Genomic DNA, 18,415 nt, shown 5'->3' with positions numbered 1-18,415 from the left:
TCAATTTTTATGTCTATGTTTGTTCGACAAAATTTGTACATCTTTGTGTTTAAATGATTTTAAAAAAGTAAAAATTTTAAATGTATATATACTTAATATAAAAATATATAAATTTAAATAAAAATAAATAAAAAGGTAAAAAAAATAACAGAAATAAAATAACTTAAAAGATGTTGAAAACTCTTTGACACTCTTAGTAAGAAAAAAACAAATAACATTTGTTCTGTAAATTGAAAGATAAAGATTTTAATGATGTTGGAAACCCACTGACACCCATGGGACATTCTATCAGAAACGTACATTCTCTGTCCCTGAAATAAAACCTAAATACAGTGAATAAAAAGTAGCGCTAACACTTTATTTTGATGGTCCATTCGAGTAGTAGACCATCTGTTGATACTGCTCCTTCAACAGACATTTAACTGACTATAAGAAAACTTTGCAGGTACATCAACTTACACTAACCTTAACCTAACAGTCAACTTATAATTCAATGAGAATTGGTTGTAATGTAACTTAAATTCAACAAATGGGCCATGAGAATAAAGTGACCAAAGTTTTTCATCCCAAAAATTGTTTAAAATGGTCGGATGCTTGATTTCTCAGATTTACAAACCCTGTCATAGTCCTTGTGCTCAGCTCAATTGAACCTACAGCTTTAATAGTTTATTAAAACTGTTATTCAGAAGCAAAAACTTCAGACATAGCTAGTTTAAAGTTATCCACATCAATTGATTAAAAGCATAAAAAATAAATAAATTCTACAAATAAATACTATTTTATAATTGTCCCCATGTTTCTGTCAGTCCTGTCACATTTGCATTACGTTCAACATCAAATAATACACCTTTAAGGCACGGAGGAAGTGACATTTGATGGAGGAGCTGTCAGTGATCAATAATGTGTTTCATCACTTTGCTTCGTGCATGATTTTTCTCACAGAAAGAAATTTTGGAATAACGAATTAATGACTGTTAAAGGAAAGAATTTATATGTGGAGAAATGGTTGGAACATGGGTTACTATTTGTAAGTGACTTAATTCATCTTTAGAGATCTATACATATGAATCATTTTTATCAAAGTTCAACTTTCCTGTTAAATTTAAAGAATTTTTAACAGTGATCAAAGTTATCCCCTTGAGACTCGTTAATTTAATGTGCAGTCATTTAACCTATTATAAGATAGAAAAAAAGCAAGTCATTTTCTGATAAATGCTCAAAATATATTTGACAAAACATGTACTAACAAAGACATTAGGCAAGTATTTAATGATCAGTTAATCCAGGAGGGAAATTTTATTGGAATTCGTTATTATGGGAGGTTATTTGGAGAAAAGCATGGCTGCTGCCATACAAATTTTGCATTTTAAATAAAGTAAGAGAAATTCATTTAAAGATTTGACAAAATATACCCAACCAACGTGTTACTTTCCAAATTTTCAGATATTGAGAAGTTCATTTTTTAAAAACAGTGAGGAATCCTAATGTCATTTATTTGTTGATTGTCAGAGTGTGCAATTATTTTGCAAAGACTGTCTGATTATTCTGCTAAAAATGATATGTAGATAACATTAAATGCAAAAGAAATTATTTGATGGTTTGAAAATGTTGATAAACGAATGAACAATTTTGTTAATTTTATTATTTTAAATGGCTCATTCTTCATCCACAAATGTACTTTCAAAATCTCCTGCTTTATACAAGGTGTTTGTCAACGAAATTCTGTTAATGATCTCTCAAAGCTGTAAAAAAATGTAAAAGCTCCATCTATTGTAAGCTATTACGAATCTGTTTTTAACGTCTTGTGAATGTCTTCCTTTTGTTTTGTTTGATTGCCAATTATCTTTGGAATTTTTGTTTGTAGCCTGTTTTTGCTGTATTTGTAAATTACTAATGCATAATAAATAAATAAAAAAAGAAAAATATGTGTTCCATTATTAGTTTTTTTTTTTTTTTTTGAGGACAAGCTTAAAGGTCACATTTTTAGAAGAGATAAATGTACATTTCTGGTAGAATGTCCCCCATAGTACGAGGGAAAACAATTACTATGCAAGGTATTATCTAGCACTTTTTAACCAAAGAAAAAAAACAGTGGTTTGAAAAGTAAAGGGTGAGTAAATGATTACAATTTAAATTTGAGGGTAGAAATATATTCATAATTTTGTTATTCACCTCAAGCATTGTTACAAACTAGCCATAGGAAACTATCGCGTGAGTGAAACTGAGCAAGCTGATCAACAACATCTTGTGGTAAAATTGTTAGAGCAAGTTAGATAGTCACACCTGTGGTTTTGTCAAGTCAGTGCTGAGCTGCAGCAGCTTTAAAGCTTTTAATGGCGACAAACCGCCACCTGCTGGCAAATACACAACACTGACTCACCTTTGAGTGAACCAAGAACAAAAAAAACGCACTTCTGCTGTAAATAAACTACACACAAATGCCAAGAATTTGAGATAATTACATTTTATAGTAATTTGGGGACAGTTAGGACGCAGATGTTTGCAGTAGTTACTCAATTGAGGGCATTCCTTTGAAGTATGACGCGTGACATGCAAGAACACATTCGAAATAAATGAGCGCGCGCACGTTCTAAATTAGAACGCGCTAACAAATAGATTCAGATCCAGAAGGTCGTCAGAGCCAAGCACATTCTTTATTAAGTGTACAAAAACAAAATGAAAAACAAGGTAAGTGCAAAAAAATTAGTGCCTTGATGTCAGAGAGCTACGAGAAGCATGGCTTCAGCCATCTAGAAACCTACAGAAGAGGAAGGCACCAGATAGATGCTTGTCACAGTATTTAGAGTGCACATTTTCTCAAAACTGATATGATCGAGACTGACATGTAGAGAGAGTAAATGTACTATCACAGGTGAATACACTGGATTTATGAAAGAGCAGATCGTACACGTAATGAAGAGCAGAACAGGCATGTTTTATGCTAACATAACGAACTGTAGATGGTTTGAGCAACACTGTAAACGGTAAGACAGACGAGAGATCATTCTCTTTCATACACAAACACACACACTTCAGCCTAAAAACATGAGACAGAGTAGCTATGTAGTCTTAATAATAAAAAAGAAAACCTATTGAGTGATTGTAGGAATTGTTTTTTTTGGAGTTTTCCTCTTTTTGGCAACAGTCATGCACACATACACACTAAACAGATCACTATTGGTGAGATTGGAACAAAGGTGCAGCATAAATTCATGGAAAACACCAGCTCTACAATGGCTGGAGAAAGAGAGGAACACTGAAGAATCACATACTAGTCTAACATATGTATACTTCGTACCAAAACGCCTCGCAATGCTTATTTTTCCCTCAATGGTAAAATAATTGGATGGTTCACATAAAAATGTACATTTACTCACCATCAAATGATTCCAAACCTTTGCGTGTTTCCTTTTGCTGTTAAACACAAATTATGTTAGAAACCTGTAACCATCCACTTTCAAAGCAGTGCAGAAAAAAAACACAATGAAAGGCGATGGCTAGAGTTTTTCAACATTTTTTAGAAACTTTTTGCGTACAACTAAAAAAGTGAATCAACTGAAGGACGAGTAAATGGCAGAATTCTTAGTTTTGGGTGAACTATCCCTTTAAAGCCTGCATCAACAAGCGAGCTGGCACGGAGTACAAATCAGTTAAAGTTGTGCTAAAAAGTGTTGTACATGAATGAGGAAGACTGATAGTGAACGCACCTGTGTAAAGAGAACAGGGATGGTGGCGTGTGTGTGTGAACTAGCACCTATAGCAGAGTGAACTTTCCAGCAAAGTGATCCATGACCTTAAGGCAGATACAAAGGCCTCTGGGCTTGTGTTGCCAGGCAAAAAGGGGAAAAAAAAAGGCACCAGCTAAAGAGAAAGCCAGCAGGCCGCTTTGGTTTCACACTGCCAGCCAAATCATCCCCAGCCATCCCTGTGCACACATTAAAGCTGCGAAACACACGCAAATCCACCTACACACATGCAAAAACACAACATCAGCCTCAGACAACCGCAGGCCGGAGCCCTTAGGAAAAAAAATGTCTCCTTCACCCTCTCTCCTCCTCCTCGTGCTTTCAGCTCACAGAATGGTACACTTTTTCTTTTTCTTCTCTCCATCCTTTTTGCCCTGGTCGCTGACAGGCTTGTCTTCAGAGAAGCTAGAGAAGGTGGTGTCTGCGGTAATGGCTTCCCTCAGGGCTAGGTACCAGCGGCCCTCGCTAAGGTAGGACAAAGTGCCCATATCCATCTCCACCTGAGTGCCCTCCTTACCCTCCTTCTGCAGAACCAGGATCTCCAGCAGATCCAGACCGGTCTGAACCGCCTCCACACCAGCCGAGCAGCCTAATGTGACGTGGGCGCGACTGCCAGCCGGCAGAGACTCTACGCCGGGCAAGAGGGTTGGAGCAACCCCAACTTTATCCTCTCCCTCAGGCCACAGATTCAGCTGGGTTTCGGTCAAAGCCACGCGCGCCCCGAATGTACGAGGGGTCACGATGAGAGCGGTGACCGAGAGCTCCTCTGATTTGCCAGTCGCTTCCTTGACCACCTGTGAGAAACATGAACAAACCAGTTCACTTTTATTGTATGCTAAATGGATAGTTCAGATACCATGCACTATTCTACGCCATTTTGTAGTACAATGGTCCCTCGTTTAAATAGCAGGAGTTACGTTCAAAAAATAACCTGCAATGGGCAAAACTCAAAGTTGCCCGCTTCATTTTTTGCAGTTACAAGTTGTAGGTGTAAAACCCCTCACTACACACTTTATACACATTTCTGAGACAGGCATTAACATTTCCAAACTTTTCTCTCATGTTTAAACTCTCAAAGTTCTAACTTTTGTAAAAAAAAAAATAATAATAATAAGTCTAGTATTATAAAATGAAACCAAAGATCAAAAGCTGTTGTCAGGTGCAAACATTCATCGCTGTCAGCAAAAGGTTCATAAAGCTTTTTAGCTTTTGTGCAGAAAATGTTGGGATCTAGCGTAATGTTCTTTTACCTGCAGTCACTGATCCACAAAGCTAAAGCGGACTCCATCTTTAAGGGGGTCGTACACCAGATGGGACGCACGAATGGCAGTTTGAAGGAACACACACCAGACCCACACATTCGCATGTTATTTAAAATGAAATTATTCAGATCATCATCAATTATTCTGTGTTTTCAGTCATAGCTGGTAATTTCCAGTACATGTCTCAAATCAAAGCTGATAATATAAATATTACAATTCTTTATGCAAGATTTTTTTTCATAAAAACATTTTACCATTTCGAATACTCCTGTTATGATTGATTCTTTATGCAAAGCACTTCAAACCATCTTTGCATAGGAAATGTGTTATATAAATAAACATGCCTTGCCTAAAAGGGTTTTGCACCCCCAGTACATCCAATAACCTTGGTAACCTAGATCAGGGTTCACCAACCCTGTTCCTGGTGAGCTACCTTCCTGCAGAATTCAGTCTCAACCCTGATCAAACACACCTGAACCCATTAATAGTACCTAAAGCAGCTCTTGATAATTACAAACAGACGTGTTTGGTCAGGGTTGCAACAGAAATGTGCAGGAAGGTAGCTCTCCAGGAACAGGGTTGGTGAACACTGACCTAGACTAAATATGGATTTTCAACTAATACTCAAAACAACAAGTACAGGCTACAAATATTTGGCCAACATATTACTTAAATGGCAACAACCAAGGACTCATATTTTATTTAGCAGGTTAAGTAAATTCTTCCAAAAACACATCTTTGTATAAAACATCTAGAAATAAAAAAAGTGGGAAACTGACCTGCAACTCTGCGTACTCTTTTGCTCCTTCTGCTTTGCCGTAGTCACAGAACTTTGTAGTGCAGTGGAGTGGCAGTGGGTTCTGGAAATACTGCTCAAGATCCACCTCTTTATTTGCCTCACTCGTAACTGGGGGAGAAAAAAATATAACAAATATCATTTGTTTTGCTGTAAAAATATATTGCAATATGAATATAATTTGTCAAGATGATTTAAATAACCCTATTTGGAAATAATTCATTAATTTAGATTGACAGGGATGATAAAGTCTTTTTCCTGCATAAAATATAATAAATTACAAGCATATATAAATATGACCGAGCCAAAAAAAATGCTTTACAGTAACAGTATTCAAATACAGAATTTAAACAGTCATCAAAAGGTAAAATAGCATGATCATCATTGTATTGCAATAATATCTTTATCTTTAGTAAATAATCTAATCCTGCGATGTGACTATTGCAGATAAACACATTGCGATGACAATGCTCAAACAATATATTGTTTATCAAACAAATATCTATAATTTTTCAGATCTACAAAACAAGTGAACATTGAGCGTCTTTACAGAGTCCACTCACATTCACTTATGTGTTCTTTGAAGGCTTCCAATGTATCCAGCGTCTTTAGGAAGTCCATGGTTGCACACTTAATTCGCTCCTCTTCCTCTTTAAGCAGGAACCAGCCATAAAAGAGTGGCAGCTCTGGTTTCTTCTCCTCAGGTTCGGCCTCTTTTGGAGGCTCAGCTTGAACTCCATCAGAATCGGGCACTTGTACCTTTTCTCCTTCTGCTTTTGTCGTCTCACTTTTCTCAGACTCCTCTGGCTTGACTTCATTCACAGCAGCAGGTTTGGAATCCGCCTCTTTGACAGGCTCCTCTTTCTTAGACTCAGCCTCTTTCACAGCTTCCTCCTCCTGCTTCTCGGGCTCAGAATTGACTTGAAGCGATGGCTCCTCGGACGACTTCTGCTGCTGCTCAGGGGTTTTTTCAGAGGAATCCTCTGGAGATTTCGCCTCGGGTTCAGAGGGTTTGGCAGGAGGTGCTGCAGATTCTGTTGCTTTCTGCTGTTCCTCGGCAGAAGGCTCTCTCTCTTGGGGCTTCTCCGGTTCAGTGGCCGCTGCTGGAGGATCTGCTGCTGCTTCTGAAGGAGCCTGAGGCGCCTCTTCGGACTTGGGCTCTGATTTCTCCTCTTGCTGAGCCGCCACTTCCTGCGTCTCAGGAACTGCCTCTTGAACTTCCTGATTCTGTTCAGCTTCCATTGCTACACTGCTTCTGACAAACAAAACACATTTGAGAGAGTATGAAGGAACAAGCATTGTTTTCAACTAAAATAAATAAATTAAATAAAAAAATAAAAAATAAAAATAAAGACTTATGTATACTTTGGGGAAAAAACACTTTTAAAATAGGGCTGATGGACTTATTTTAAACCAGTGTTTCTCAACCACATTCCTGAAGAACCATTAGCTCTGCACATTCCCATGTCTCCTTAACCAAACACACTCGATTCAGATCAACAGCTCATTAGCAAAGACTGAAAGACCAGTAATGGATGTGACAGACAAAGGAGACATCCAAAACATGCAGTGTTACTCCATGAACATGATTGAGAAACACCGTTTTAAACCAATTGAGTGAACACTTTAACCCAGTGGTCACCAAACTTGTTCCTGGAGGTCTGGTGTCCTGCAGATTTTAGCTCCAACCCTAATCAAACACACCTGAACAAGCTAATCAAGGTCTTACTAGGTATACTTGAAACATGCAGGCAGGTGTGTTGAGGCGAGTTGGTGCTAAACCCTGCAGGTACACCAGCCCTCCAGAAACGAGATTGGTGACCCCTGCTTTAACCTAATAGATAACCCTGTTCTTTCCCACAAGGGAGTGTACAGAACACCACAAGTTTACTTTTGTGCTTTTTAACTCTTTCCATTAAAAAGCTTTCTCATCAATTAAGAGACAACACTGCCCCTTTATTGAGGAGTTTACAGCAATCCATATTTTGGGTATATTACGATAAGAGTATCCCTAGCACATGTCCTGAATGAGTTACGGGACTTCTAGGTCTCCTGGGAGCGAAATATAAGATGATCAGAAAAAGTGTAGAACAGATTGCATGCAAAAACTACCAGTCTTCATGTCCTTTGGCTTACTCCCTTCTTTATCAAGTGCCATAATGAAATGATCCACCCTCATTGATCTGAATAAAGTTGTGTATGAACAAAAACAGTGTCAAATTATGGTGAAAAAGCTGGCGGGGAAACGGTTCAATCCTTAATAAAGACACTTAAGTGCAGGAAATACCAGAGGTATCAAAAGATAAAACGCTTATCCTCATTCTCCAACTTACCAATCTTCAAAAAATAAAATAAAAATAAGTGCTCATAGCTAAGCACAAAAATCTATGACGGCACGTCCACTGACAAAAAAAAAAAAAAAAAAAATTGCTCCGCTTATGAAAAGAAACACAGTATAAGGTGAAATACATTTATCTAGATTGGGTTTTATTTATAACTACTGGAGGCTAAAATTGATTAATTGCAAACACATACTTCAAAGAGCACAATTTTTAAAACAATGCCATTATCACCAGTGTAAGCTACAGAAAATATGATTGTAAGTGTTGACATTGTGCATTTTTTATATATATAGTTTATAGACATGCGTGATAGGGGTGTAACGGACCACCGTTGATCAGTGATTTATACGGATCACAACCCACGGGTCAAAACACCTGTGACCTGCAGAATAATACATTGTTTTTACTTTAAGATTAATCCTCAATTTGTAACGATCACAGAGATTGCCTCTCTCATCGTTCAAATCACATGTATGAAAGCATTTAGGCTTTCCTGTAAAATATAATGATGACGGAAAAAGTTGTGGTGGGTTATTCGAGATTTGGTGGGTTTCTAAGGTTATTAAAGGTGTTTTCTGTCACTACTTGTTTAGCCTGCATTAATGCATTCAGTGTAAAGCTGCACCAATAATCATTAAAAGATTGGGATCTCAACAAAACAAATTAGAAATGATGGTGATGTGTGTGTTGATTAACCCATCGAATCGCCGCATTCAAATCTGTTTGAAAAATGCAAAAAAAAAAAATGCAAAAAAAAAGTGTTTAGTCTTTTGAGTTAGTTATGAAATTACAAACAGTCAAATAACACAAGTACTGGGATTACAGTAAATAGTTCAGATAAAACCAATGATGTTTACGGTAAAGTTGAAAAAAAAAAAAAATAAATAAATAAATAAATATATAAAAACCACCATCATTTGCATTTAACAACTCAAAAATAAAAGTTGTAGGCAACATTTACATTATTTAACCAATATGTGGCGACAACCAGTCATCAATAATATGCCACTGAATAATTCTTGAAAAATTATCCATCTAGCAGTGAAACGTATGTTTTGAGTAAATAACTAAATCATTCATTGAAAAAAGAGACTAAAAATATATATGGGTTGTACAAATTATATTTGGATTTCAATGTTTAGCCTTATCAGCAACAGTAGTTTTTCACAGTACTGTTTATTTAACTAATTTTTATTCAGCCGATTATTTTTTTAATTTAATTTTTTGTAAAATTACAGGTTCTAAGTTTGTTAAAACCAAAAGTGTATTGCAGTACTGTTTTTGAAGTAAATAGAAAGCAAGTAAAATTGGTATTCTCCCATTTTTGGCTGATTCAAAAAAAGGTCCGATCTATGACTTAAAAAAAAAAAAAAAGAAGTGATCTAAACCTGGAGATTTGATCCATTACACCACTAATGCACGAGTACTATATATATGCACAGGCATGCAACGTTTCTTAAATTGAGATCGCCACCTATTGGCCTGGCATACACAATACAGCACTATTAAATTTCAACAGCGTGGCCTCTATGCACAACTGTTAAAATAAGAGCCATGTAAACACTTCTCTATTTGAAGTATATTATGTAAGGAGTAAACACACCAAGTGTGAATGCAATTTTTCAGGAAATTGCAGCGTGTTAATCACAAAGAAGAATTGCATGATCAAAGTAACATGTGTTTGCATGGGGTTAAATGACAGGCAGATCCAGGAACACTTAGTAAAAGATTAACAGAAACTCACAGCAAGGCTATCTCTCAGTAATTCCCCCAGAAATGCAAACCAATATGCACCTGACTAAGGCAGTTATAACAACCACTTTTAGGCACAGCAAGTAGCCTCTTCATTTTACTATTGCATATTTCAGCCTGCACAACATCCAGTTCTCGCCCTTCTGAGCAAATCTGAAAACCAGTGCTCCATTTAGACCAATTCAAACTCACATGAAATAAAAACTACTGTACATTTCAAATGAAATCTGAGAAGCTGTCAGACTGCCATAGCAGGAGCAGCTTTCTATCTGGCCTACGCATTACTTTATGCATTTTTCTCTGTCTCACAAAGAAATCTATACAAACTCGGTATTAAAGTCTCAAGTCACTTTAAGATACTTATTGCACATATTAAAGGCGTAGTTCACAGAAAAGTCTAAATTCAGTCACTTGGAGAGCTCAAAACGTCAGTTTCTTACATCTGATGAACAGAATAGACGCAGTATCCATTCAATAGGGTTTGTTTTTCTTACTATGGAAGTCAACGGCTAATAGCATCCACCATTTTTCAGAATATCTTAATTTTTGTTTAATGGGAAAAGGGCAAAAGTCACACAATGTAGAGATAAACTGTGTGAACTACCCCTTTAACGCCTTCTAATATACTAACTGTTAGATTTCAGAGAAATAAGCAGAAGTACAGCCGAGGCCTAAATATTACATTACATTTTCGAGTCATCAGATGTCAAATGACATGCTTGCGTTGTGAAACCGCCTGCATTCACCTTCTGGCCAAAACGCAGTTGTTCCCCATTTTTATGGAACTATGCAAATCATTACAGCTTAATCAAATGACAAACCTTCATATCAGCCAGACGAGACCATTTACAGGCTGCAAAGTCACCTCTCTTACTGCTACTAAATGAGAAACGGTCTCTACGCAGTTGCAATGACAAGCAAAGCTTTTAAATTTCAACTTGGACACACAGCCCAGATTGTGATGAAAGTGTGCGAAAAGCAGAAGCAGGCCTCTGTTTTACAAGAGTCCAGCATAGAGGCGTGAGACTCCAACACCAGCACATCATTTGGGACACTTCTTTGTGACCATCTTAAAAAGGACAGTTTACCCAAAAATGAAAGTGTACTCACTATAGACTCTCAAGTTGATCCAAACCTTAATGAGTTTCTTTATGCTGTTGAATACAAAAAGAAGATACTATGAAGAATGTTGGAAACTGGTAACCATTGACCCCCATAGTAAGAAGAATAAATACTATGTTAGTCAATGGTTACAGATTTCTTTATCTGTAACCATCTATAACCAAAATCTTTTGTGTTCAACAAAAGAACGAAAAGCATTAAGGTTTTAAGGGCGAGTCAATAAAATAAAAATTAATTTGAGGTGAACTTTGTCTCACATTGAAAGGATAGTTAACCAAAAAAATTAAGTGTACTCACTAGTTACTCTCCCTCAAGTGGATCCAGACCTTTAAGAGTTTCTTTCCTCTGTTGAACACAAAAGAAGATACTCTGAAGAATGTTGGAAGCCGGTAACCATTGACCTCCGTAGTGTTTTTACTACTATGGAAGTCAATGGTTACAGATTTTCCTCTTTTTTTTTTAATATATATTCTTTTTTGGTCAACAGAAGAACCAAACACATTATGGTTTTAAGGGCGACAAAATAACATTAATTTTGGCTGAACTTTGCCTTTAACATTAAAGGGATAGTTCACCCAAAGATGAGTGTACTCATTAGTTACACTCCCTCAAGTGGTTGCAAACCTTAAGAAGTTTGTTCATGCTGTTGAATACAAAAGAAGATACTCTGAAGAATGTTGGAAACAGGTAACCATTGACCTCCATAGTAGTAAAAACAATATGGAAGTCAATAGTTATGGTTTTCCATCATTTTATTTTTCAGATTATCTTCTTTTGTGTTCAACAGAAGAATGAAACATTACGTTTTTTTTAAGGGCGAGTAAATAAAATTAATTAATTGCTGTTGACTTCAAAAGAAGATACTCTGAAGAATGTTAGAAGCCGATAACTTTTGACCTCCATAGTAGGAAAAAAAAACAAGCACTATGGAAGTCGATGATTACAGATTTACAATAGAATATCTTCTTTTGTGTTCAACAGAAAAACAAAACACGTTAAGTTTAAGGGGGAGTAAATAAAATTTTGGGTGAACTATCCCTTTAATGTTAGTGTACTCACTATTTACTCTCCCTCAAGTGGTTCCAAACCTTAAGGAATTTTTTTATTCAGTTGAATACAAAGATATTCTGCCTTTGGCATTAAAGGGATAGTTCACCCAAAACTAAAAATTGTCAATTACTCATCCTGGTTCCAAAACTGTTTGAGCTTCTGTTGAACACAAAACATATTATGAATAATGTTAAAACCGGTAACCATTGACTTCTACATTAGTAAAAAAAAAAAAAAAAAGGCTACTATAGAAGTTCATTTTTGAGCAAATTTGTCCCTTCAACATGAAATCATCCATTACTTCGTCCAAACCTGACACAAAAGAAGATAATCTAAAACAAAAATCTTGTAATAATTTACTTCCACAGTAGGATAAACAGAGTGAGAAAGTCAAGTTACAGACTTCCATCATTTCAGAATATATTCTTTTGTGTCTAACAGAAGAAATACAATCATTAAAAAAAAAATTGGGTGAACTTTGCCTAACATTAAGGAGATAGTTCACTTAAAAGTGAAAATAGTCATCATTTACTCACCCTTAACTTGTTCAAGTTTGTTCTGTTAAACTAAATATTCTGAAGAATGCTACAAACAGGTAACCATTAACTTCCATATTAGTAAAAACAAAAAAGGCCGCTATACAAGTTCATTTTTTGGTGAACTGTCCCTTTAACTCATCCACTACTTCGTCCAAACCCGTGTGACTGACTTTCATCTGTTTAACAAAAGGTATACTGAAGAAAGCAGAAAGCCTGCAACCTTCGACTTCCAGTGTTTGTTTTCCCTACTATGGAAGTCAATGGTTAAAGCTTTCTTCAGGATATCTTCATAAATAAACTTCTAAAAGGGTGTACAAGCACTTGAGGGAGAGCAAAATTTAATTTGCGCGTGAACTATGCCTTTAAGTGTGCTGCCTGCTAAGCACTTTCAGAAAAGCAAACGTGAAGTCCAAATGCTGTCTATGTAGGCAGCTTGTGGGCTTTGATAAGCACCCTTTGTGTGAGCAAATTAGATTCGGACACGCCACCTAATCTGTGGAAGACAAAGAAGAGCCCAAACGCCCAGCAGACGGACTCACAGTGGTGACCATCCAAGCTCAGCAGAGGTCAAGCACTTACACGCGGGATATAACGAGACTGAACCATCCAAAAACGCAATTATTAGACAACTTCAGGGAATATTTGAGCGTGGGTTTACAAAATAAGCACAAATTACACTAAATACAATTCAACGCCTAAATCTACAATGAACACGTTTTAAATGAGAACTCCGTTAATTAGCGGTAACAATGCAAAGCCAGGCGTTTCGGGGAGTGGCAGTGCCCGACCACGCTGCATGCAGACAAAACAAATCAGCGTGGCAGTGCCCGCGCATCTGGAAAAAGAAAAAGCACAGGCCATTTTTGTGTGTTACACCTAAACACGTTGTTTCAAAAACCAATATACATTTATATAATCAAACTTAACGTTACTTGGTTGGGAAATGTGATTAAAAACTGCGTAAACACTAACTTACTCACTGGATTATAACGCTGGCAGATGTAGAAAAGCTGTCACTGTTCCCGAAGCTGAAGGTTCAAAAGCGCCGTTCGGCCAAATTCCACGTTTCTCCGCTGCAGAAACCCCCGCCTGTCCGTTCCGAGGACTAGCAATAATCAGGAAATAAAACGGAAACTGGCACTTGAGCTGCTGCTGCGTGCACGAGGACGCGGAAGGGAGAGGCAGATCACACACACGCTCTCAACAGGGGCTGATTTTAAGCGCGCTCCCGCGAGCCTCATTCCGGATGGGTTTAATTCTCACGTAATGCCGTATATTCAGCTTTATTCACGTGAACTAATCTGAACTGTGAACTAATCTAAATGTGAGTTATTAGGTGGTCGATACAAGGAACGCAAAAGATGGCAATACAGGGTCTTAGTTACCTATTGTCATACAATTACATGCGTATATAACATGGGCAATGCAGTAATACAAATTAGATTACAGAGTAAAATGTCGACAAACATAAGTAGGCTACTGATATTAACTATAATTTTATTTTAGCCTTTTTATTTTTGTCAAAATGTGCATTTTAATTGCTAACAGTGTGGCCTACTTCACTACTTTGTGTCCCTGATTGCATTTGTTTATAATAAACAAGTCACAAGTTTATATTTTATAAAAATAACTGATTTAAGCTCCAAGCACTGCTAATCTTTTATTATTTTATTTTTTATTATCAAAGATTTTACATATCACACAGGCCCATAGCTAGCCAGGTGAAAGTGAAGGTTCTCTTTTGTCAAAAATTGCATCTCTGAGCAGTTATTCGACTCATTTTATATTTAATTTTGAGGTTTGAATACTGCATTTATAGTCACATTTTAAGCAGTTTTTTAGCTTGTCAAATGGTCATCTTAACCACACTTTTTAATGTAAAATTATTTCCTTAAGATTTAAAATAAAGAAATATAAACAAATGCATATTTTTAAAATAAAATATTATTATATAACGTTTCATTAAAAAAAGAGAAAATAGGCATGCTTTTAAATAAATTAGGCACAAAACTGTAGCCTATTATAGTTTATTAGGCAAATAACAAACTGGCCAGCACCTCAGTCACTTTCCTCAATCAGAATTTGGTCATTTGAATAATAAAAAAAACATGTATGTTGTATGTTTTGTTGGACAGCTGAATGTTGGACTAATAGGAATAATAGTTTTAACTTGACAAAACTGATTAGCTGAAGTCACACCAAAGTGACTCAGGTATTGGACATATTCTGCATCTTTGTCAGTGGGGGTGGGTCTTTCGAGCCACCTGGACCTCCCCTGGCTATGGGCCTGTCACAGATTTGTCACTTTAGTGTTTTAATTGAATTGAATTTGTAATACTCACGTTATATCACTGTATATATATATATATATATATATATATATATATATATATATATATATATATATATATATATATATATATATAATCACTGTAATCCTGTTTTTTCATTGTTAAACAGCCACTTCAATCGAGGAAAAATATTCAGGAAAGTAAAAAAAGAAAATAGGCTGCATGTCTAAAGTGATATAGATGATTGGATAGACAAACAGATATAAGGATAGATAGACAGACAGACAGACAGACAGACAGATAGATAGATAGATAGATAGATAGATAGATAGATAGATAGATGATGGATGGATGGATGGATGATAGATAGATAGATAGATAGATAGATAGATAGATAGATAGATAGATAGATAGATAGATAGATAGATAGATAGATAGATAGATAGATAGATAGATAGATAGATAGATAGATAGATAGATAGATAGATAGTTAGGTGTGTGTGTGTGTGTGTGTGTGTGCGTGTGTGTGTGTGTGTGTTTGTGTGTGTGTGTAACCATGTACAGCTGAAGCCAGAAACTTGCATGAACTGTGTAAAAAGGCACATAACCATTTTTTAAAAAGTTAGATGTTATTGTGACTAAACTTTTTCTTTTAGGTAAGTTAGGATTATCAAATTTGTTTCTGTTATAGCAGAATAATGAGAGAGTTATTTTTAAAGAAATTGTTATAACTTTTCTTAAAAGTCAAGTTTACATACAAGAAGATTATTACGCCTCTGAAAAAGCTCAGATGATGGTGTCAGGGTTTTGTAAGTTTCTGATTGGTTAATTGACAACATTTGAGTTAATAGAAGGCACAACTGTAGAATAGTATTTAAGGAATCCCTCAAACACACTGCTTCCTTTTGTGACAACATGGGAAAATCAACAAGCCAGAATCAACAAAAAAGCCAGATTACAATTTGCTAAATTGCACCGGGAAAAAGACAATTTGGAGATATGTCCTGTGGTCTGATGGAACTAAGATTGAATTGTTTGGGCATAATGACCAGTGTTACATTTGGAGGACAAAGGGGAAAGCTTACAAGCCTAGAAACACCATTACAACAGTGAAATATGGAGGCTTCAGCATCATGTTGTGGGGCTGTTTTGCTGCAGGAGGGACCGGTCCAATTCACAGCATAGATGGCATCATGAAGAAAAAAAGAACATTATGTAGAAAAACAGACATACTGAAGCAACATCTCAAGGAAATTAAAACTTGGCCACAAATGGGTCTTCCAAACAGACCATGACCCTAAGCATACTGCCAAATTAGTTAAAATGTGCTTTAAGGTCAACAGAGTGAATGTTTCGGAGTGGCCATCACAAAGCCCTGATCTCAATCCTATAGAAAATTTGTGGGCAGAGTTGAAAAAGCTGTGAGCAAGACTGCCTACAAATCTGATTCGGTTACACCAATTCTGTCAGGAGGAATGGCCCAAAATTCCTTCAAACTATTGTGGGAAGCTTGTGGAAGGATACCCAAAACATTTGACCAAAGTTATACAGTTTAAAAGCAAAGCTAAAAAAAAAATACTAAGGAAATGTATGTAAACTTTTGACTATCTAGAACTTCGTTAAAATTCTCAAAATAAAATCTCTCATTATTCTGGCATTTAGCAAATGTAAATCATTTATGTAATCCTAATGGACCTAAAATAGTAAATGTTTAGTATGATTTACCATCAGACAATTTTAAAAAAAGGGTTATCTTCTATTTTTAAGAGTGTATGTACACTTCTGGTTTCAACTGTACTGTATATACATACACACACACACAAACACATATAGCAACAAGCATCTTTTTGGGCCTTGCAACAGTATAGTCTTGTTTCCAGCAGACTGTGAGGAGGACCCTCTAAACAGTGAGACTGTTAGGTCATATAATAATCACTGTGTGCTAATAAAAAACCTTCAAAGCATTCACTTCCATTGTATGTTTTAAAAAAGAGGAAATGGAAAGATTATAAACAGCACTGTAAGCAGCCGCGCTCTCTGAACGCATGCTTTACAGGGCTGTTGTACAGTCAGGAGAATACAAACATTCAAACAGCTGGAGTGTGCGTGTCGTGTCTTGTTGATATCTGTGTGAAGTGTCTGCAGGATTGCTGAGTGGTTATGCGTTCTGACATCGCTCTGACAGGATTTGTGAGTAATAGAAATGCTGTTTCAGCTTATCACCGGAGTCCAGCACTAACATAGTTTTTTTACTACCGCTTTCTCACAAGTGACTGTGGTGTTTTCACAAAATAAGAAAGATGATACCCAAACACACACACATATATGTATAAATATACCTAGTTAAGCCTTTAAATGTGACTTTAAGCTGTATAGAAGTGTCTTGAAAAATATCTAGTCAAATATTATGTACTGTCATCATGGAACACATCAAATAAATCAGTTATTAGAAATGAGTTATTAAAACCTTTAGGTTTAGAAATGTATGAAAATATAGAAGGGGTCAATTCTTTCACTCCTGAAATAAAAATTCCTGAAATGTACTGTTACAATTTCTTATAGTTTGACAATTAAGAACAACACTCCTAATAATATACAAATACTATAACTGAGCACAATTAATCTCCATTTTTGGACATGTATGAGGAATATTTTATTATTTTTCTAGTGGTTCCAAAATAGTTGGAAAAATCCAATTTAATTTACGTTTTTAGAATTGCCGGTTAGAAATTAGCAGGTTACACCAGAGGACATGGTTTTTTATTGTAATGTAAAGTCATGCTGCAGTGGAAAAAGAATTAATATTGAGTATGACTCCCATGAGCTTGGAGGACTGCATCCCTACATCTTTATAATGACTCAAATAACATTAATAAAGTCATCTGGAATAGCAAAGAAAGTGTTCTTGCAGGACTCCCAGAGTTCATCAAGACTCTTTGAATTTGTCTTCAATACCTCTTTCTTCATCTTACTCCAGACATGCTCAATAATGTTCATGTCTGGTGACTGGGCTGGGCAATCCTTGAGCACCTTGATCTTCTTTGCTTTCAGGAACTTTGATGTGGAGGCTGAAGTATGAGCACTATCCTGCTGAAGAATTTGCCCTCTTCTTTAGTTTGTAATGTAATGGGCAGCACAAATTTCTTGATACGTCAGGCTGTTGATGTTGCCATCCACTCTGCAGATCTCTCGCATGCCCCATACTGAATGTAACCCCAAACCATGACTTTTCCTTGACCAAACTTGACTGATCTCCATGTGGATTCCAATAGGTCTTCTGCAGTATTTGTAATGATTGAGATGCAGTTCAACAGATTATTCATCAGAAGAATCTACCTTCTGTCACTTTTCCAAATGATCAACTAGAAGTTATTATACGTTGCTCTTACAATTGGGATCAGTGACAAGGCTTTTGTCAGGTAGTTTGTATATATATTTAATTATATATATATATATATATATATATATATATATTTAATATATATATATATATATATATATATATATACACACAC

General features: G+C 36.1%; 1 protein-coding gene across 21 annotated transcripts; it reads right to left on the bottom strand.

Moving 5' to 3' along the window:
* Positions 1-2,635: 2,635 nt before the first annotated feature.
* Positions 2,636-13,799, bottom strand: cnp (2'',3''-cyclic nucleotide 3'' phosphodiesterase). 21 transcript variants are annotated; one of them, XM_087244191.1, is made up of 6 exons: positions 12,184-13,799; positions 11,318-12,052; positions 11,009-11,052; positions 6,368-7,059; positions 5,788-5,915; positions 2,636-4,540 (listed from the first exon to the last, which is right to left on the bottom strand). In XM_087244191.1, the coding sequence occupies exons 4-6, from the start codon at positions 7,044-7,046 to the stop codon at positions 4,073-4,075; spliced, it is 1,275 nt and encodes a 424-aa protein (XP_087100317.1). In that variant the 5' UTR covers positions 7,047-7,059; positions 11,009-11,052; positions 11,318-12,052; positions 12,184-13,799; the 3' UTR covers positions 2,636-4,072. The 21 variants fall into 21 exon arrangements, 19 of the variants coding, with proteins under 19 accessions (XP_087100317.1, XP_087100316.1, XP_087100314.1 ...); XM_087244190.1 differs by having other exon boundaries at positions 12,548-13,799; XM_087244188.1 differs by having other exon boundaries at positions 11,318-11,365; positions 13,586-13,799.
* Positions 13,800-18,415: the final 4,616 nt, after the last annotated feature.

Source organism: Danio rerio, chromosome 3, assembly GCF_052040795.2.
Source record: "Danio rerio strain M-AB ecotype USA chromosome 3, GRCz13ab, whole genome shotgun sequence".
Lineage (NCBI taxonomy): Eukaryota > Metazoa > Chordata > Actinopteri > Cypriniformes > Danionidae > Danio > Danio rerio.
The sequence above is the reverse complement of the archived record's forward strand: the minus strand, read 5'-3'. Positions and strand labels throughout refer to the sequence as shown.

Bases quoted from the DNA above. Each gene is read 5' to 3' on its own strand.
- cnp (XM_087244191.1), bottom strand. From the start codon at position 7,046: ATGGAAGCTGAACAGAATCAGGAAGTTCAAGAGGCAGTTCCTGAGACG. The intron at 5,916-6,367 runs GTGAGTGGACTC...TTTCTCCCCCAG, and splicing joins CAAAGAACACATAAGTGAAT to TTACGAGTGAGGCAAATAAA. The intron at 4,541-5,787 runs GTCAGTTTCCCA...TGTTTCTCACAG, and splicing joins AAGAGTACGCAGAGTTGCAG to GTGGTCAAGGAAGCGACTGG.